At 44.8% G+C, this 18,349-nt stretch overlaps 1 protein-coding gene across 1 annotated transcript; it reads right to left on the bottom strand.

Moving 5' to 3' along the window:
- Positions 1-15,652: 15,652 nt before the first annotated feature.
- LOC123059205 (F-box/FBD/LRR-repeat protein At1g13570-like) lies at positions 15,653-17,729 on the bottom strand. Its single transcript, XM_044481824.1, has 3 exons — positions 16,620-17,729; positions 16,394-16,525; positions 15,653-16,239 (listed from the first exon to the last, which is right to left on the bottom strand). The coding sequence occupies exons 1-3, from the start codon at positions 17,643-17,645 to the stop codon at positions 15,826-15,828; spliced, it is 1,572 nt and encodes a 523-aa protein (XP_044337759.1). The 5' UTR covers positions 17,646-17,729; the 3' UTR covers positions 15,653-15,825.
- Between the last annotated feature and the right edge of the window lie 620 nt (positions 17,730-18,349).

Genomic DNA, 18,349 nt, shown 5'->3' with positions numbered 1-18,349 from the left:
TAGCAGCCACGTAAAACTTGCAACAACAAAGTAGAGGACGTCTAACTTGTTTTTGGAGGGCATGTTGTGATGTGATATGGTCAAGACATGATGCTAAATTTTATTGTATGAGATGATCATGTTTTGTAACCGAGTTATCGGCAACTGGCAGGAGCCATATGGTTGTTGCTTTATTGTATGCAATGCAATCGCGCTGTAATGCTTTACTTTATCACTAAGCGGTAGAGATAGTCGTGGAAGCATAAGATTGGCGAGACGACAACGATGCTACGATGGAGATCAAGGTGTCGCGCCGGTGACGATGGTGATCATGACGGTGCTTCGAAGATGGAGATCACAAGCACAAGATGATGGTGGCCATATCATATCACTTATATTGATTGCATGTGATGTTTATCTTTTATGCATCTTATCTTGCTTTGATTGACGGTAGCATTATAAGATGATCTCTCACTAATTATCAAGAAGTGTTCTCCCTGAGTATGCACCGTTGCGAAAGTTCTTCGTGCTGAGACACCACGTGATGATCGGGTGTGATAGGCTCTACGTTCAAATACAACGGGTGCAAAATAGTTGCACACGCAGAATACTCAGGTTATACTTGACGAGCCAAGCATATACAGATATGGCCTCGGAACACGGAGACCGAAAGGTCGAGCGTGAATCATATAGCAGATATGATCAACATAGTGATGTTCACCAATGAAACTACTCCATCTCACGTGATGATCGGACATGGTTTAGTTGATTTGGATCACGTAATCACTTAGAGGATTAGAGGGATGTCTATCTAAGTGGGAGTTCTTAAGTAATATGATTAATTGAACTTAAATTTATCATGAACTTAGTCCTGGTAGTATTTTGCAAATTATGTTGTAGATCAATAGCTCGCGTTGTTGTTTCCCTGTGTTTATTTTGATATATTCCTAGAGAAAATTGTGTTGAAAAATGTTAGTAGCAATGATGCGGATTGGATCCGTGATCTGAGGTTTATCCTCATTGCTGCACAGAAGAATTATGTCCTTGATGCACCGCTAGGTGACGGACCTATTGCAGGAATAGATGCAGATGTTATGAACGTTTGGCTAGCTCAATATGATGACTACTTGATAATTTAGTGCACCATGCTTAATGGCGTAGAATCGGGACTTCAAAGACGTTTTGAACGTCATGGAGCATATGAGATGTTCCAGGAGTTGAAGTTAATATTTCAAGCAAATACCCCGAGTTGGGAGATATGAAGTCTCCAACAAGTTCTATAGCTAAAAGATGGAGGAGAATCGCTCAACTAGTGAGCATATGCTCAGATTGTCTAAGTACTACAATCGCTTGAATCAAGTGGGAGTTAATCTTCCAGATAAGATAGTGATTGACAGAATTCTCTAGTCACCATCACCAAGTTAGTAGAACTTCGTGATGAACTATGATATGCAAGGGATAACGGAAACGATTCCCAAGCTCTTCGTAATGCGGAAATTGACGAAGGTAGAAATCGAGAAAAACATCAAGTGTTGATGGTAGACAAGACCACTAGTTTCAAGAAAAGGGCAGAGGGAAGAAGGGGAACTTCAAGAAGAACAGCAAGCAAGTTGCTGCTCAAGTGAAGAAGCCCAAGTCTGGTCCTAAGCCTGAGACTAAGTGTTTCTACTACAAAGGGACTGGTCACTGGAAGCGGAACTACCCCAAGTGATTGGCAGATAAGAAGGATGGCAAAGTGAACATAAGTATATTTGATATACATGTTATTGATGTGTACTTTACTAGTGTTTATAGCAACCCCTCAGTATTTGATACTAGTTCAGTTGCTAAGATTAGTAACTCGAAACGGGAATTGCAGAATAAACAGAGACTAGTTAAGGGTGAAGTGACGATGTGTGTTGGAAGTGGTTCCAAGATTGATATGATCATCATCGCACACTCCCTATACTTTCGGGATTAGTGTTGAACCTGAATAAGTGTTATTTGGTGTTTGCGTTGAGCATGAATATGATTTTATCATGTTTATTGTAATACGGTTATTCATATAAGTAAGAGAATAAATTGTTGTTCTGTTTACATGAATAAAACCTTATATGGTTACACACCCAATGAAAATAGTTTGCTGGATCTCGATCGTAGTGATACACATAATCATAATATTGAAACCAAAAGATGCAAAGTTAATAATGATACTGCAACTTATTCGTGGCACTGCCGTTTAGGTCATATTGGTGTAAAGTGCATGAAGAAACTCCATGCTAATGGGTTTTTGGAATCACTTGATTATGAATCAGTTGATGCTTGTGAACCATGCCTCATGGGCAAGATGACTAAAACACCGTTCTCCGGAACTATGGAGCGAGCAACTGACTTATTGGAAATAATACATACTGATGTATGAGATCCGATGAGTGTTAAGGCTCGCGGCGGGTATCATTATTTTCTGAACTTCACAGATGATTTGAGCAGATATGGGTATATCTACTTAATGAAACACAAGTCTGAAATATTTGAAAAGTTCAAAGAATTTCAGAGTGAAGTGGAGAATCATCGTAATAAGAAAATAAAAGTTTCTACGATATGATCGCAGAGGTAAAATATTTGAGTTACGAGTTTGGCCTTCAGTTAAAAACAATGTGAAATAGTTTTACTACTCACGCCACCTGGAATACCACAACATAATGGTGTGTCCGAACATTATAACCATACTTTATTAGATATGGTGCGATCTATGATGTCTCTTTCCGATCTACCACTATCGTTTTGGGGTTATGCATTAAAGACAGCTGCATTCACGTTTAAAAGGGCACCATCTAAGTCCGTTGAGACGACACAATCTGAACTGTGGTTTGGCAAGAAACCAAAGTTGTCGTTTCTTAAATTTGGGATTGTGATGTTTTTTACCCAAATCGGAGAAATATGTCTTCATAGGATACCCAAAGGAGACTGTTGGGTACACCTTCTATCACAAATCCGAAGGCAAGACTTCTGTTGCTAAATTCGGAGTTTTTCTAGAGAAGGAGTTTCTCTCGAAAGAAGTGAGTGGGAGGAAAGTAGAACTTGATGAGGTAACTGTACCTGCTCCCTTATTGGAAAGTAGTTCATCACAGAAATCTGTTCCTGTGACTACTAGACCAATTAGTGAGGAAGCTAATGATGATGATCATGTAACTTCAGATCAAGTTACTACCGAATCTCGTAGGTAAACCAGAGTGAGATCCGCACCAGAGTGGTACAGTAATCCTGTTCTGGAAGTCATGTTACTAGATCATGACGAACTTGCGAACTATGAGGAAGCGATGATGAGCCCAGATAACGCGAAATGGTTTGAGGCCATAAAATCTGAGATATGATCCATGTATGAGAACAAAGTATGGACTTTGATGGATTTGCCTGATGATCGGCAAGCCATCAAAAATAAATGGATCTTCAAGAGGAAGACGGACGCTGGTAGTAGTGTTACTATCTACAAAGCTAGAATTGTCGCAAAAAGTTTTCGACAAGTTCAAGGTGTTGACTACAATGAGATTTTCTCACTCGTATATATGCTTAAGTCTGTCCGAATCATGTTAGCAATTGTCGCATTTTATGAAATCTGGCAAATGGATAAACAAAACTGCATTCCTTAATGGATTTCTTAAAGAAGAGTTGTATATGATGCAACCAAAAGGTTTTGTCAATCCTAAAGGTGTTAACAAAATATGCAAACTCCAACGATCCATCAATGGACTGGTGCAAGCATCTCGGAGTTGGAATATACGCTTTGATAAGTTGATCAAAGCATATAGTTTTATACAGACTTATGGTGAAGCCTGTATTTACAAGAAAGTGAGTGGGAGCACTACAACATTTCTGATAAGTATATGTGAACAACATATTGTTGATCGGAAATAATGTATAATTTTCTGGAAAGCATAAAGGAATATTTGAAAGGAGTTTTTCAAAGAAAGACCTCGGTAAAGCTGCTTACATATTGAGCATCAAGATCTATAGAGATAGATCAAGACGCTTGATAAGTTTTTCAATGAGTACATACCTTGACAAGATTTTGAAGTAGTTCAAAATGGAACAGTCAAAGAAAGAGTTCTTGCCTGTGTTGCAAGGTGTGAAATTGAGTACGACTCAAAGCCCGACCACGGCAGAAGATAGAAATAGAATGAAAGTCATTCCCTATGCCTCAGCCATAGGTTCTATAAAGAATGCCATGCTGTGTATCAGATCTATTGTATACCCTACACTGTGTTAAGCAAGGGAGTACAATAGTGATCTAAGAGTAGATCACTGGACAGCGGTCAAAATTATCCTTAGTGGAATAAGGAAATATTTTTCAATTATGGAGGTGACAAAAAGGTTCATCGTAAAAAGTTACGTCGATGCAAGTTTTGACACAGATCTGGATGACTCTAAGTCTCGATCTAGATACATATTGAAAGTGGGAGCAATAAGCTAGAGTAGCTCCGTGCAGAGCATTGTTGACATATAAATTCGCAAAATACTTACAGATCTGAATGTGACAGACCCGTTGACTAAAATTATCTCACAAGCAAAACATGATCACACCTTAGTACTCTTTGGGTGTTAATCACATAGCGATGTGAACTAGATTACTGACTCTAGTAAACCCTTTGGGTGTTGATCACATATCGATGTGAACTATGGGTGTTAATCACATGGTGATGTGAACTATTGCTGTTAAATCACATGGCGATGTGAACTAGATTATTGACTCTAGTGCAAATGGGAGACTGAAGGAAATATGCCCTAGAGGCAATAATAAAGTTATTATTTATTTCCTTATATCATGATAAATGTTTATTATTCATGCTAGAATTGTATTAACCGGAAACATAATACTTGTGTGAATACATAGACAAACAAAGTGTCACTAGTATGCCTCTACTTGACTAGCTCGTTAATCGAAGATGGTTATGTTTCCTAACCATAAACAAAAGAGTTGTTATTTGATTAACGGGATCACATCATTAGGAGAATTATGTGATTGACATGACCCATTCCATTAGCTTAGCACCCGATCGTTTAGTATGTTGCTATTGCTTTCTTCATGACTTATACATGTTCCTATGACTATGAGATTATGCAACTCCCATTTGCCGGAGGAACACTTTGTGTGCTACCAAACGTCACAACATAACTGGTGATTATAAAGGAGCTCTACAGGTGTCTCCAAAGGTACATGTTGGGTTGGCGTATTTCGAGATTAGGATTTGTCACTCCGATTGTCGGAGAGGTATCTCTGGGCCCTCTCGGTAATGCACATCACGTAAGCCTTGCAAGCATTGCAACTAATGAGTTAGTTGTGAGATGATGTATTACGGAACGAGTAAAGAGACTTTCCGGTAACGAGATTGAACTAGGTATTAAGATACCGACGATCGAATCTCGGGCAAGTAACATACCGATGACAAAGGGAACAACGTATGTTGTTATGCGGTCTGACCGATAAAGATCTTCGTAGAATATGTAGGAGCCAATATGGGCATCCAGGTCCCGATATTGGTTATTGACCGGAGACGTGTCTCGGTCATGTCTACATTGTTCTCGAACCCGTAGGGTCTGCACGCTTAAGGTTTCGATGACAGTTATATTATGAGTTTATGAGTTTTGATGTACCGAAGGAGTTCAGAATCCCGGATGAGATCGGGGACATGACGAGGAGTCTCGAAATGGTCGAGACGTAAAGATTGATATATTGTACGACTATATTCGGACATCGGAAAGGTTCCGAGTGATTCGGGTATTTTTCGGAGTACCGGGTAGTTACGGGAGAAGCAATGGGCCTTGATGGGCTTTAGTGGGAAGAGGAGAAAGGGCCAAGGGGCTGCTGCGCCCCCCCACCCCTCTGGTCCGAATTGGACTAGGGAAAAGGGGGCCGGCCACCTCTCCTTCTCCTCCACTTCCTTCTCTCTTCCTCCCCTCTTGGTGGACTCCTACTAGGACTTGGAGTCCTAGTAGGACTCCACATTCTGGCCGCACCAATTGCCTTGGCCGGCCTCCTCCTCCTCCATCCTTTATATACTGAGGCAAGGGGCACCCCATAGACACAAGTTGATCCACGTGATCATATTCTTAGCCGTGTGCGGTGCCCCCTTCCACTATAGTCCTCGATCATATTGTAGCGGAGTTTAGGCGAAGCCCTGCTGCAGTAGTACATCAAGATCGTCACCACGCCGTCGTGCTGACGGAACTCTTCCCCGACACTTTGCTGGATCGGAGTCCGGGGATCGTCATCGAGCTGAACGTGTGCTAAAACTCGGAGGTGTCGTAGTTTCGGTGCTTGATCGGTCGGGCCGTGAAGACGTACGACTACATCAACCAAACGCTTCCGTTGTCGATCTATTAGGTATGTAGATCACACTCCCCCCTCGTTGCTATGCATCATCATGATCTTGCGTGAGCGTAGGAAATTTTTTGAAGTTACTACGAAACCCTGCAAGAAATGCATTGCAGAATGAAATAGTTGAGCAACTTACCGGCAAAGCACCAAATGTTCCAACCCCGTCAAGCACTATCTTATCTTGGTTGACGAGCTTCAACATTTCCTCCCTCGTAATATTATTTATCCGAGGTGTGACAATGGGATTGGTAGAAGGCTTTCCCAACAAATTATCCAAATAATATACCTATAAAATCACATACATTAACACAGTCACAACTTCACTACCAAGAGGGTTCACAACATTGGTTTTTGATGGTTGAGTGTGAAGAAAGGATGTGATACTCACAACTAGGAACAACACACAGCCATGAATAGAGGGGTTGGTGGTTCCAGTCTTCTTTGAGTGCCATGATTTAGAGGCATTCACAATGTCATCAAAGATTAATTTAGCCCAATTTACCAAGCACAGCTTAGTGATGTCCTCCGTCAATGCAGCCTCCTTTCCTGTGATGTAATCACAAGTCCCTGGCAAGAGTAACTTGTTCAGGAGGATCATCACGAAGCACCTGATCGTGAATTCATCACCCTCTTCATCTTTCGCAATCTGTGCAATCAAATCTTGCACCTTGACATCTTCACTTTGATCGACACCAAGCTTCATCTTCAGTTCACATAACGCTTTCTTTTGGATGTCTTTACCTGGTACAACTATGTTTGTACCCCTATCTGGCAACCCAAGAACACATTCGATGGAGTGCCTAGTAATTTTCAAGTGCTTATTATCTGTAATGCGCAAGGTAAGCGTATTGGGATCCAGCCTATCCATGAGGAACATCAACAACTTGGTGTTCTCAATACTTCTCAATTTCAAGTCCAAGAATATTACAAAGTCATATTCTCTGAGTTTAGCTTTCACAGCTTCAGACAAACTTTTCTTGGCCACTAAAACTTGGTTGGGAGCACACTTATAGTTCGGGCATATCTTTTTAGAACTATTAATATTACCCTGATCATGACAGAAGAAGATAACAACAAAATAAGCTTCTACAACCAGCGGCACGTGACAACATCATTCAAAGATTACAGGAACATAAGACAAATGTTAACATAGCACAAACAACAACACCTCACAACATTTTATCTTTTTGGACTTCCTATTGTCAGGTTTAGAGGCCTTGCTCACACGGGCTGGCGGGTCAACAAAATCATCATCGCTCGGTGTGGCTGCCCTATCCTTTCTCTTTCCCGGAATATTCTTTTTTGGAACAGCGTGAGCTTTTGACGGCCTCCGAAGGTTTTCACGACGAGGGGGAGAGGAAGAAACGGCAGGCGGATTAGCAGCAGAGGTAGCTGCGCCAGCAGCAGCATTAGTAGGTTGTTGCTCATCTGCAGCCCTAACATTGTTTGTAGGGACATCTAACTTACTGGTATTGTCCTTAAACTTCATCGCTCTGTGCATATAAAAATAAATATAAATTAGATGCTCCGAAGACATGTATGTTGTTATTACTGTTACCACAAATTAGGGATGTTGGTTCAAGATTTTTCAAATAGGACAAATCATATCTATGCTATTTAGATAATACATACTGTAAGTCCATAACTACAGGATATATTAGAGTTATATACCAATTGTGGATTTATACACCAGTATGCGCTGCAGATTTAGCACTGCATTTTTTGAATATGAATGTTCTAAAACAAACATAGGGAAACATAATCGATTTAACTAAATGGTTGAAGTGAGTTGATTCGTTTTATATGATGACATTCAGCATTGCATATCAACTGGTCCATGCACAGGCTTGCTCTCGTTACCTTCTGTATGATGAAATTCAGGTAACTAAAATTCCTCACTCCATCTACCCATATTTCGAGAATAATCGAACACCTACTCTTGCAAATTTACGGAGAGGGGCCGATACTGAAGAGCCCCAGCGGCGAAGGCCTGGTTGCGGTCCGTCCTATTGGGAGGAGATGCAGACCACATCAACAAGCAATCAACGTCTCCTCAGTCTGCTAAAAATCGACGGAAGGAGGTTACAGTGCATTAATTGGAGAATGTTTAGAAGGAAAACCAAATTATATATAGAGCGTTACATGCAAGAATCTACAAACACCGAGCACACCAAAAAGACAAACATAAGCAGTACCATTGAGGTTGCCCGTCTCCTCCAATGCACTCACGTACCCATGAAAAATTAACCCTGATGCAGTTAATGTCTGCACAGTGCAACCCGGCCGCGATCACCCACTGCAGCACCGCGGCGATCACCGCAACTGCTCTGCCGCGACCACTGTCCACAGCGCTCGCCAATACCCAGGGCAGCCGCCGGGCCTGCCCCGTGACCACCAGTAAAGCCTGATGCAAAAAATGGGGAGATAAACACTCACAACGAGCACCGGAGGTGACCTACCGGCGCGCAAAGCCCCCTGTCACCACGCCACCTTTCACTTCGTGCTGTTCGCCGTGGAGACTGCGAGCAGTTTGCAGACTTTTTTCCATAGTTGAAACCGCTCGGATCAGATCAGAAAATCACGGCAACGTGAGCTTACCTAGCTCCTGAACGGTTAGCAAAAAAAATTGCCTCGATGCCAAGGCAAGTTTACAACGTGCCGTGCCGGCTTCTAAAGCGTTCAGAGAACTATTTATTCCTTTTTTACGAGATAGAGCAAATTTATTTATTTACATATTCTTTCAAAAAAGATATAGCTACTTTGGAAATAAGAAGCGATTTAATATCCTCGGCCTACTGATTATGATGGTCAAAATTTACCTGCACTTTTCTTTGCGGGTCAGACTTTTTTATATACAGCTAAAACTCATCCATACTTACTACTCTGGTAGAATTAAATTCCAGCTCCATTCACTTCTAGAGATAGGGCATCGAATCATCTTTGAATTGATCTGTATTTTATTCAGAAATTTATTCAAATGTCTTGCATTGCTTTTAAACATGGGGAATAAAACCAGTCCGACTCTATTATTCAATTTTACATGTCTTTGTCAATTGTAATACTACATCATTTTGCCATGGTTGTAAACCTATTTTATTATACTTTTGTGGTGCGGCCGATTACTCTGATGTCGCGTAATAATACTCTCTAATCATATATGTCTCACCTTTGAACCAGTCAGACATTTTTTTTTCACGAGCCTTGGTTCCATTAAAAAATAACAAACTCCCTAATTCAACTGCTGACAACTCTTTTTTTTATTACAAACTAGCCCCATGTTCAGGTACACCCTAAACCATACTCGATAATTAACTAACATCCACGAGGGGGCATCGATTTTGATGTGTAGATAACTCCATCCTACACAATTCGTTGTTCCGCCTTGTACTCATCTGCATAACAGAATATAAAATGTGTCAGATATATTTCATCATATGATGGATACCTACAATAACAGAACTGACCTATTGTACATCTTGGCACTGCGATATCGCCTGACAGTCGACGTAAATGGCCAAAAACCAGGTGTTCGTGCACAAGTGAACAACCGTTCAAATGCAGCGTGTCGCCCTTGTTGATTTTGTATATACTAGCAAACATCTCCCATTCTCCGGCGAGGATGTATTTCGATCCACGCTGTAGAACATCAAACTCGTACCATTCATATGTTGGCTCTATCTGCAATTTCAACTCACTTCTCCAAAATCGAGTCAACCTTTCTCCTAGAGTGCAAGGTATCACCTATCCATTTGTACAAAACATTACAAAAAATCACAGTCGGTGTAAAATCAGAGTCGGTGTAAAACTTACCATCGTGCATCTGAATTGTCTCGGTACTCTGATCGAAAATTCGGAGAACGGAAGACCACGAGCACATATTTGTATCGGGTATTTACATAGTCTGCACACTCTCTCCTGCTGAGGATCAGCCATTATGAATGAATCATATATGCTATGATTGCAATATTAGACAAAGTAAACAAATCACGAGATTTCGGACATGCAAAACAAACCAAAACGAAGGAGGCCTTCCATTCTTGCAACAAATCCGGTGTACTCAGTCTCATATGATTATTAATAGATCTATTAATAATACCAACAATTTTGGAACGGAGCTTTTATCCTACTACAAAGTCAGGAATGCCTCCTGATCCTGATTTTTGCTCCCTTTTACCTCGTCTAACCACGCAACCTTACTAACAAAAAAAACACACAGTAATTTTACGGGGCTACTTCTCTCTTCTGGTGTAGGTCGTAATATTACTTCACTTATAATCAAATCTTACCACAAACAGCCGCCGGATATAAAGCACTAGACCAATTCTAAGGGAAGGTAAAATTACCTCACAAGTATTTTATTCTTACGCCGCGTGGAGGCTGGTTCGACCCAATGCGTGAGTTGGCTGGGGTGAAGAATAAGAATTATTACCCTGCGTGACGAATAGACAATCCCTATATATATATATATATGATCGGTTCTACTTGAAATTCTATTTATATATATGCATAACGTGTACAATATGCCGTATCGTAAAATACCAGCAAACGAAAAAGAATTAAATGGAAAACACACAATTAAATGAAAAAGAAATCATAAACGCAAAACCCCCCCAACCTTTTAATACCGGTTGGTGTCACCAACCGGTACTAAAGAGCTCCCTGCCCCCGGAACTGGCTCGTGCCACGTGGTTGCCCTTTAGCACCGGTTCGTGCGGAACCGATACTAAAAGGGGAGGCCTTTAGTCCCCACACTTTAGTGCCGGTTACCGAACCGGCACTAAAGGGCCTTACAAACCGGTGCTATAGCCCGGTTCTGCACTAGTGGCTGGTGTTGATAGTATCAACATGCCCGATCACAAAAGTATCTCAGTTCGTTGGATTTTTGCCATGCTGTACTGGCTATCCGAGCATCCACGCTCATTTTGTCGCAGGCTCCTCCTTGCCATCGACCTCCTTCTCAGCCGCCTCCTTCTTCGTTCAAGCGCTTACAATCCTGACACGGATGGCTTTGCACGATCATCCTCGCATTGTCATCCAACTCCTCCATCTTCAAGGTCAACATCTTTGAATGTTGTGAAGCGGCCGTGATCTCAACCTTCTTTTCTTCATCCCTGGTTTTCTTCTCTTTGAGCTTGAGCTTCTTATCGGCCACCGCCACCAAGATGTTAAACCTCTAGGCGGGCCACCCCAGCCCCCCTATACTATGCCCAACCCCGTCCGCCCGCCCTTCTTTTTGAGCGGCGCCTCCTTTGCCTTATGTTTGAGGTGGCGTGCTTTCCATGTTGCCGAGTTTATCGTTTGAGCGACCGCCTTTGTCGGATCCTCCACTTCTGCACTCTCGGGTAGCATTTCGTATGGCTCAATGCGGCGGCGGCGGCGGCGGCAAAAAAGTGCGGGGATTAGGGTGGAAGAGCGGCGGGATGGTATCGGAGAGGGTTGAGAAAGAGGGGAGGGGGGGAGGGGGGGTTGGTACCGAAACAGTGCGGCCAACTCCAATGCGTGAGCTCCGCCTTAGTTTTGGGTGGACCATGGGTGTCGGGGTCATACGTGGAGGGTGTCCGTACCCCGCAAATCCCCATGCTTTTGTTTTTTTGTTTGCGGGAAAACGGACACACCTGGATTGGCAACAGACAAATGTGGGTCACTGTTGGATGGCTTGCGGTGTCCAGACAGCTCGGCCCAAACACTTGAGGGAGGTTTGAAGGTTCGCATTAGAGATGCCCTAATTGTCATGGAATTGGTGTTAGATGGTCTTGGGTGTGCGCCAATTTGTTGTTTGGATCTCTCTAGAAAACAAGTGGAATCATGTGCAGTGTAGGTAAAAAAAAGGAATTGCAATTGACAACCATATTTTTGCCATCACAATTTTCTTTAAAAATGCCATAGTAGTTAGTAAACTGCCACGCAGATAATACTAAAATCGTCATGTATATCCATCTCCATGGCAAAAGGGTCATAGCTAGTATGCAAAGCTGGTATGAAATTGACATGTGTTTGTGTGACAATATACTACATGTATATTTGCATGCTTCCCCGCAAATTTTTTTTGTATATTTGCATGCTTGACAAGAAACAATTTGCCACTGCAAAACAAATGTTTGGGAAAAAATCGGGTAACGATCTCATGATGGATTCAGTGGATGATGTGCGGACTGTTCTGCTCATATATCCAGCTCCTCTTCCGAATCGGAATCTATGAGCTGCTGCTCATCTGTGTCCGCGGGGCCGACGAGCTGCTCACCATGGGCTAAGAAGCCTATAACGCGATCGAGCTCATCGTCGGCCGCGTCATCCGCGAACTGCTCCGGCGGCGCCGATGATCTGACGAAGCTGAAGCACTCCATGATGTCACACCGGCAGGTCGGGCACGTCGGCGCCCGGTGGAACCACCTGAGGATGCACCCACTGTGGAAGGCGTGGGAGCACGGCAGCGCGACGGTCTCCTCGTCCCAGCTGGCATCCTCGTCCACCATACAGATGGCGCACGGCTCGCCGGACTCACGGCGGCGCTTTCGTCCCGTCACCGGAGCCCCGGTATCCTCGGTCTTGGCGGCGGCGGCGGCCTCTTTGCACGCGATGAGCAGCGCTCTGGGCTCGCTGTAGACCAGGGTTACCCGGAGCTCGGGCATGTGGACGTCGAAGTGGAGGCTCGGGGCGACGAAGTCCATGTCGTCGATGTCGACCATCGCGTCGATCTCCTCGCGGACGTACTCGGCGATCGCGATGGCTATGTCGAGGGGCGTGCGGTCCGTGGAGGAATCCATCCAGTTGTCGGCGGCGAGGTCGTACCCGGCGGTCACCGGCGCCTCGGCGAGCATGCTGTGGATGAGGTCGCTGCAGGCGTCCAGGCTGTGGAGGGCGGCGGCGTCGGGGACCCCGACCCGGTGGTCGAGCGCCCTGGCGACGCGGTCGGTGGTCACGCCGAAGTAACGGCCGCCGACGCCGCGCAGTCCGTGTGACAGGATCAGGTCGCTGTGGAGGCGCACGGAGCACGGCTGCCCGCTCGGCTTGTGCTCGACTGTGATGGCGTCTTTCCCGCAGAAACGGACGTGGGTCTCCGTCGCCGCCGCCGGGTGAGGCCACGGTGGCAGTACTGCTGCCATGGCAGCCGCCGAATCTGTGTATGCCGAGCACAGGGACGGCTGAAGAAGAAAGAAGGCGCGGAGCAGGACAGGTAGCAAGGAATCAAGGCACGTTTATGAACGCGGCTGGGTGTGTTTATGAACGCACGGGCCGGCGCTGGGCAGACTGAATTGGAGTCGGAGTCACCCTCAAAAAAAGAAGAATTGGAGTCGGAGTCGGGTCGCGTGGAGGACATGAGTCGGGCCTCCAATTACAGTGGGCCTCCCTGTGTTTATTTTTCTTTTCAAAAAATGTTCAACTATTTTAAATGTTGTTAGAAATTTACAAAACGTTACTATTTTATAAATATTGGTCAGAAAATGCTCGCATCTTCAAACTTTCTTGGAATTTCAAAAAATGTTGCCGTTCTTCAATTTTAATTGGAATTTCAAAAAATGTTCCCGTTTTAAAATTTTATTCACAAATTCAGGAAAAAATGGTTTCATAAAATGTTCCCTTTTAAAAAATAAAAAAATAAAGAAAAATGTTCGCGGTCAAAAATTGATTCAATTTTCCCAAGAATATTCCTCTTTTCAGAAATTTTGTTTATCAATTAGAAAAATGTTCGCACTTTTCAAAATATTTTAGACATTTCAAAAAATATATATACTTTATTCAAGAATGGTTATCTTTTTTTTCACAAAATTATCCACTACCGTTTGCTACAGTATCCACTACGGTACCACATACCGGACGTTTTGCCACAAAAAAAAGTAACGTGTGTGTGCGTTCGGCCGCCAATCTGTCACAGATAGGAGCTACCGTTTACATGGCTCCCCTCTTTGGGCAGCAGGAACAAGAAAATACAGGAAAAAAAAATTAAGTGTCCCAGCCCAACACGAACGAGTGTAAAAATATACTAAACTGAATAATGTTGAAATATCCCTTTGACAAAAAATTGTCATTAAGTCCTGGAATTCCCCCAAGAACAAAGTGGCCACTGATTGCATGGCCACTGTTTAACATTTGAAGGAGGGATATCTTGGTCCCTCGAGCATGATCATCAGGGTTATAAAGCAGAGGCTGAGGTCCTTGGCGGCTGCTGATATTGTTCATGAGGAAGAGAAGCTAACTTTGCAGCAAACGATCTTGTAAAAGCTGCGACACCACTAGCTGCCGGAAGGCATGTTTGGCTATCCACCATACCAGATATTATCCATGTAATTGACGTTATTGGGGTTTGAATAAAGTGTGGTGAAACTCCGAACAAAAAGTGTCCCAGCCCAACAAGAACGTGTTAAAATATATACCTGTACTAAAGTAAATAATGTTGGGATTCCTTTGACACAAAGATGTGCCGACGAGCGACGGATGTTTGGGAGCGGCTGGGCTTGCTACAAGTCATACGGAAAGCTGTCGCCGAGGACAGATCAGGATCTATTACTTCAGGGCAATGATGCGGACGTACCAACGGCGGAGCTTGCTGTTGTAGCAGCATTGTATATATGGTGGCAGCGCCGACAGATAGTAAAGGAAGTCAAAGTCCAAACGCCGGAAAAACTGCACTAGCCATCAAGGTTTTGGCGACAAATTTCCTCAGGTCAACTATACCCAAAGGACCAATAGTAAGAACGACCACATGTGGAGGAAACCAGGATATGGGATCGTGAAGATAAATGTTGATGCTTCCTTTCAGTATGAAACACTTTCAGGTGCTTGTGGTGCTGTGGCTCGGGACTACCGGGGTGATTTTATTGCTGCAGCAAGTTGGTTTGTTCCAAACATCAGTGGAGTTGACTCAGCTGAGCTAACTGCCATCAGAAACGGGATATACTTGGCAACTCACATTGGATGCAACAACATAGAAATTGAATCAGATTGTTCGTTCGCAGTGGACTCGCTGAACCAAGTTGATGATTATTTAGGCCCGGAGGTAGCTATCATCACAGAGTGTAAACAATTTATGATGGACTTTGCGTCCATATCCTTCAGACATTGCTATAGAGAGGCCAATCAGGTGGCAGATGAATTAGCAAAGAACTCTTTTACTACTAGATCTTCTAGTTCTTGGGATGATGAGATCCCTGATTTTATTTCTCATCTGCTTGTAAATGACATGTCTATTATTTGAGAAATAAAGTCTATTTGCAGTCAAAAAAAGAAAGATGACATCAAGTCCTTCAATTTCTATTAAAAAGAAGTACCAAAATCATGCAAAAATAAGGATTGCAAATTTTGGGGACAAAATGACAGGATACTATTAGGTGATGGCTCACTGAACAGACTACCAAAGGAACAGAGTTAGAAAAAGAACATAGTGCTAAAGAAGACTTGACCTTGCACAAACAACACCATATCATGTAGAAATTCAGGTCCGAATAGTAAAAGTAGTCTTGCAGCACAAGAGGCAAGAGGCAGGGTGCTACTAATTAACTTACAGGGATCTCTTCTGCTTCATAGTAGTACTTGAGATCAAAAGGATCGGCAAACTTAAAATCAGAAGCTAGTTGGTGGCAGTGAAGTGGACCTGACACCTCGTCGCGTGGGCTCTTGAAGAGCTGTAGCTTGCAAGCTTTACTCAACCATTTTGCACTGATCAGAGGCTTCAGTTTGGCACTGACATTACCCCCAGACGAGAAACATTCACTGGCCACCACGACAACCATCTGCTCCAGCGCCCGGCCTCTCTCCGCAATGAACTTGAGGAAAACAACCTCGCTTCTCGACCCACGGAACTCATAGAAAAACACCTTCTTCATGCTCTGCACAACACATTTAATGGGGCCGCCCTCCTGCCAGAACTTGATGTTGACCTTGCCAGTAGACTCTTCATCTACGCTGGACTGCAGATGAAATCGGCACATGCATAGTTCAGAACATATCATGCAGCAGCAGGCCAGCAATCATATTATTAACCATGCTAGGTATATGGGCACAAACTAGTATTGCAGAACTGTCAATGCAGCATGTGTATCTAGTTAAGTTAACCAATTTTACATGGACATGGAGCGTCTCCAGGTTAGGGAAGCATCTGAGGAAGCCAGGCACTTTCTTGACAGCATTGCGGACACCAAATTGGACCTCCATGGCCAAAATCTGGACACTTGGAACAGCCTCCTTGCTCCCAGCCTGCAATGCACCCAGGAGGCCAGGAACAGAGAAACCAATTGAGATCATAAATTGACACTACACATGCAAATTAGATTAGGGTGCTGTTGCCAACCGCCAACTGTTGCTCTCCTGGCTGAAGATATCCCAGCACACGCAGGTTTGGTGCACGCCCAATCTTGATCTTGGAAGAGAAGCTTGGGGCAGTGTCAGCGAGCTCGCTCTCGGAAAGATTATCCCGCTGGAAGAGCCTCTCCAGGCGAGGGGCATTCACCACGTCGATGTCCTCCAAGAAGGTACAGCCCAGCTGAACGCACCGCAGGCTTGGGCTGACAAGGCGGAGGCGCAGTCCGCTCTGGCTCCCGATGATGACGAGGAACTCCAGAACGGGGCTTCTTTCAAGCATGAATGCTAGATCACGGTCCTCCATGACAGTCATGCAGAGGCCGAGCTCCAGGAGGTTGGGGAATCTGGCGCCGCGGGGCACGGCGGCGGTGTCCGGCAGCCTCCAGACGCCGAGATAGAGGCGGGTGAGGGAGGCGCAGCGGAAGATCGTGGCGGGGAGGCGCAGGTCAATCGGCCAAGGGCGGTTGACAAAGACGAGCTCTTGGACTCCCTTGGCGAGGACGGTGTCGAGCCAGCGCGACATCTCGCCACGGTGCTCCTCCATGGTGGTGCGGGTGAGGTGGACGCAGCTGAAGGGGCCCGGGTGCGCCGCGAGGATGCGGGACACCGCGGCAGTGACGGCGCGGGGAGAGGGAGCGCCGATGATGAACTGCCCGCGCGCGCCGCCGTCCGGAAGCAGGTGGCTGTCGACGAGAGTGAGGGGCACCGAGCGCCAGAGGGGGCGCCAGCGCGAGGCGAGCGCGGCGGTGCGCGCGGCGTCCTTGGCGGGGAGGCGGGAGATGATGTCGCGGAGGACCACATCGGGGAGGCGGATGATGCGGTCGACGCCGTCGGGGACCCAGGACGCGCCGGCGAGCGAGAGGGTGGCGGTGGGGGAGACGGGCGGGTCCGGGAGGTAGTGGTACACGAAGTAGAGCAGCAGGTTTGTGCCGACGTCCAGCGTCTCGGGGTCCGCGCCGTCGCACTCCAAGCCGGCGAGCATATCGCTCCTGCTGACGCCGATCATCGGGTCCATGGCCGCCGGTGGAGGGGAAAAGGGAGGCGACGGCGGCGAGGGTTTGGTCCGTGGAGTAGGGACGAGAAATGGGGGCGAGCTGCTTCGGAGGGTTCGCCTGGGCCAAATGTTGGAACCAGCTACTTTCTTAGCCCATGAAACAGCATGATGATCCAGTTTGGTTCAAAAAACATGATGATACGATTTTACATTGTTTGGTTTCCTTTTTCTAGTTTTGTCCATTACACGAGCATTCATGGCCAGAGGTTTCATGAGCAAACATGTGAAATGAGGTGAACCAATATGTGGTTGGATGGTTAGGTAGACAGTGATATTCCCAGCTCATCAGGATTCAAGTCCTGGTGCTCGCATTTATTCTAGATTTATTTCAAGATTTTGGCGATGCACGTTCAGTGTGAGGAGACGTGCCCGTTGATTACGAGGCGCCTATGGTGGCTATGTAAAATCTCAAAATGATATGTCGGCTCAGTCTCTTGAAGGTGCACATAGAGATAGAATGTGTGTGTGTGCATAGGGGTGAGTGTATGCGCGTATATATGAGTTTTTGCGTCTGTACTGTGTTAAAATAAGCAAGTGAAGCGACATCTCTCTAAACCCTTGTGCCTAAAATTTTCTTTTAAATACTCATTACCAATATTGAGATCAACGTCTGGGGGCATAATGTGAGTTCAACCAACAAAGGATACTTCTTAAAATAGGGTTTC

The sequence above is a fragment of the Triticum aestivum genome, chromosome 3A, assembly GCF_018294505.1.
Source record: "Triticum aestivum cultivar Chinese Spring chromosome 3A, IWGSC CS RefSeq v2.1, whole genome shotgun sequence".
NCBI classification, from domain to species: domain Eukaryota; kingdom Viridiplantae; phylum Streptophyta; class Magnoliopsida; order Poales; family Poaceae; genus Triticum; species Triticum aestivum.
The sequence above is the reverse complement of the archived record's forward strand: the minus strand, read 5'-3'. Positions and strand labels throughout refer to the sequence as shown.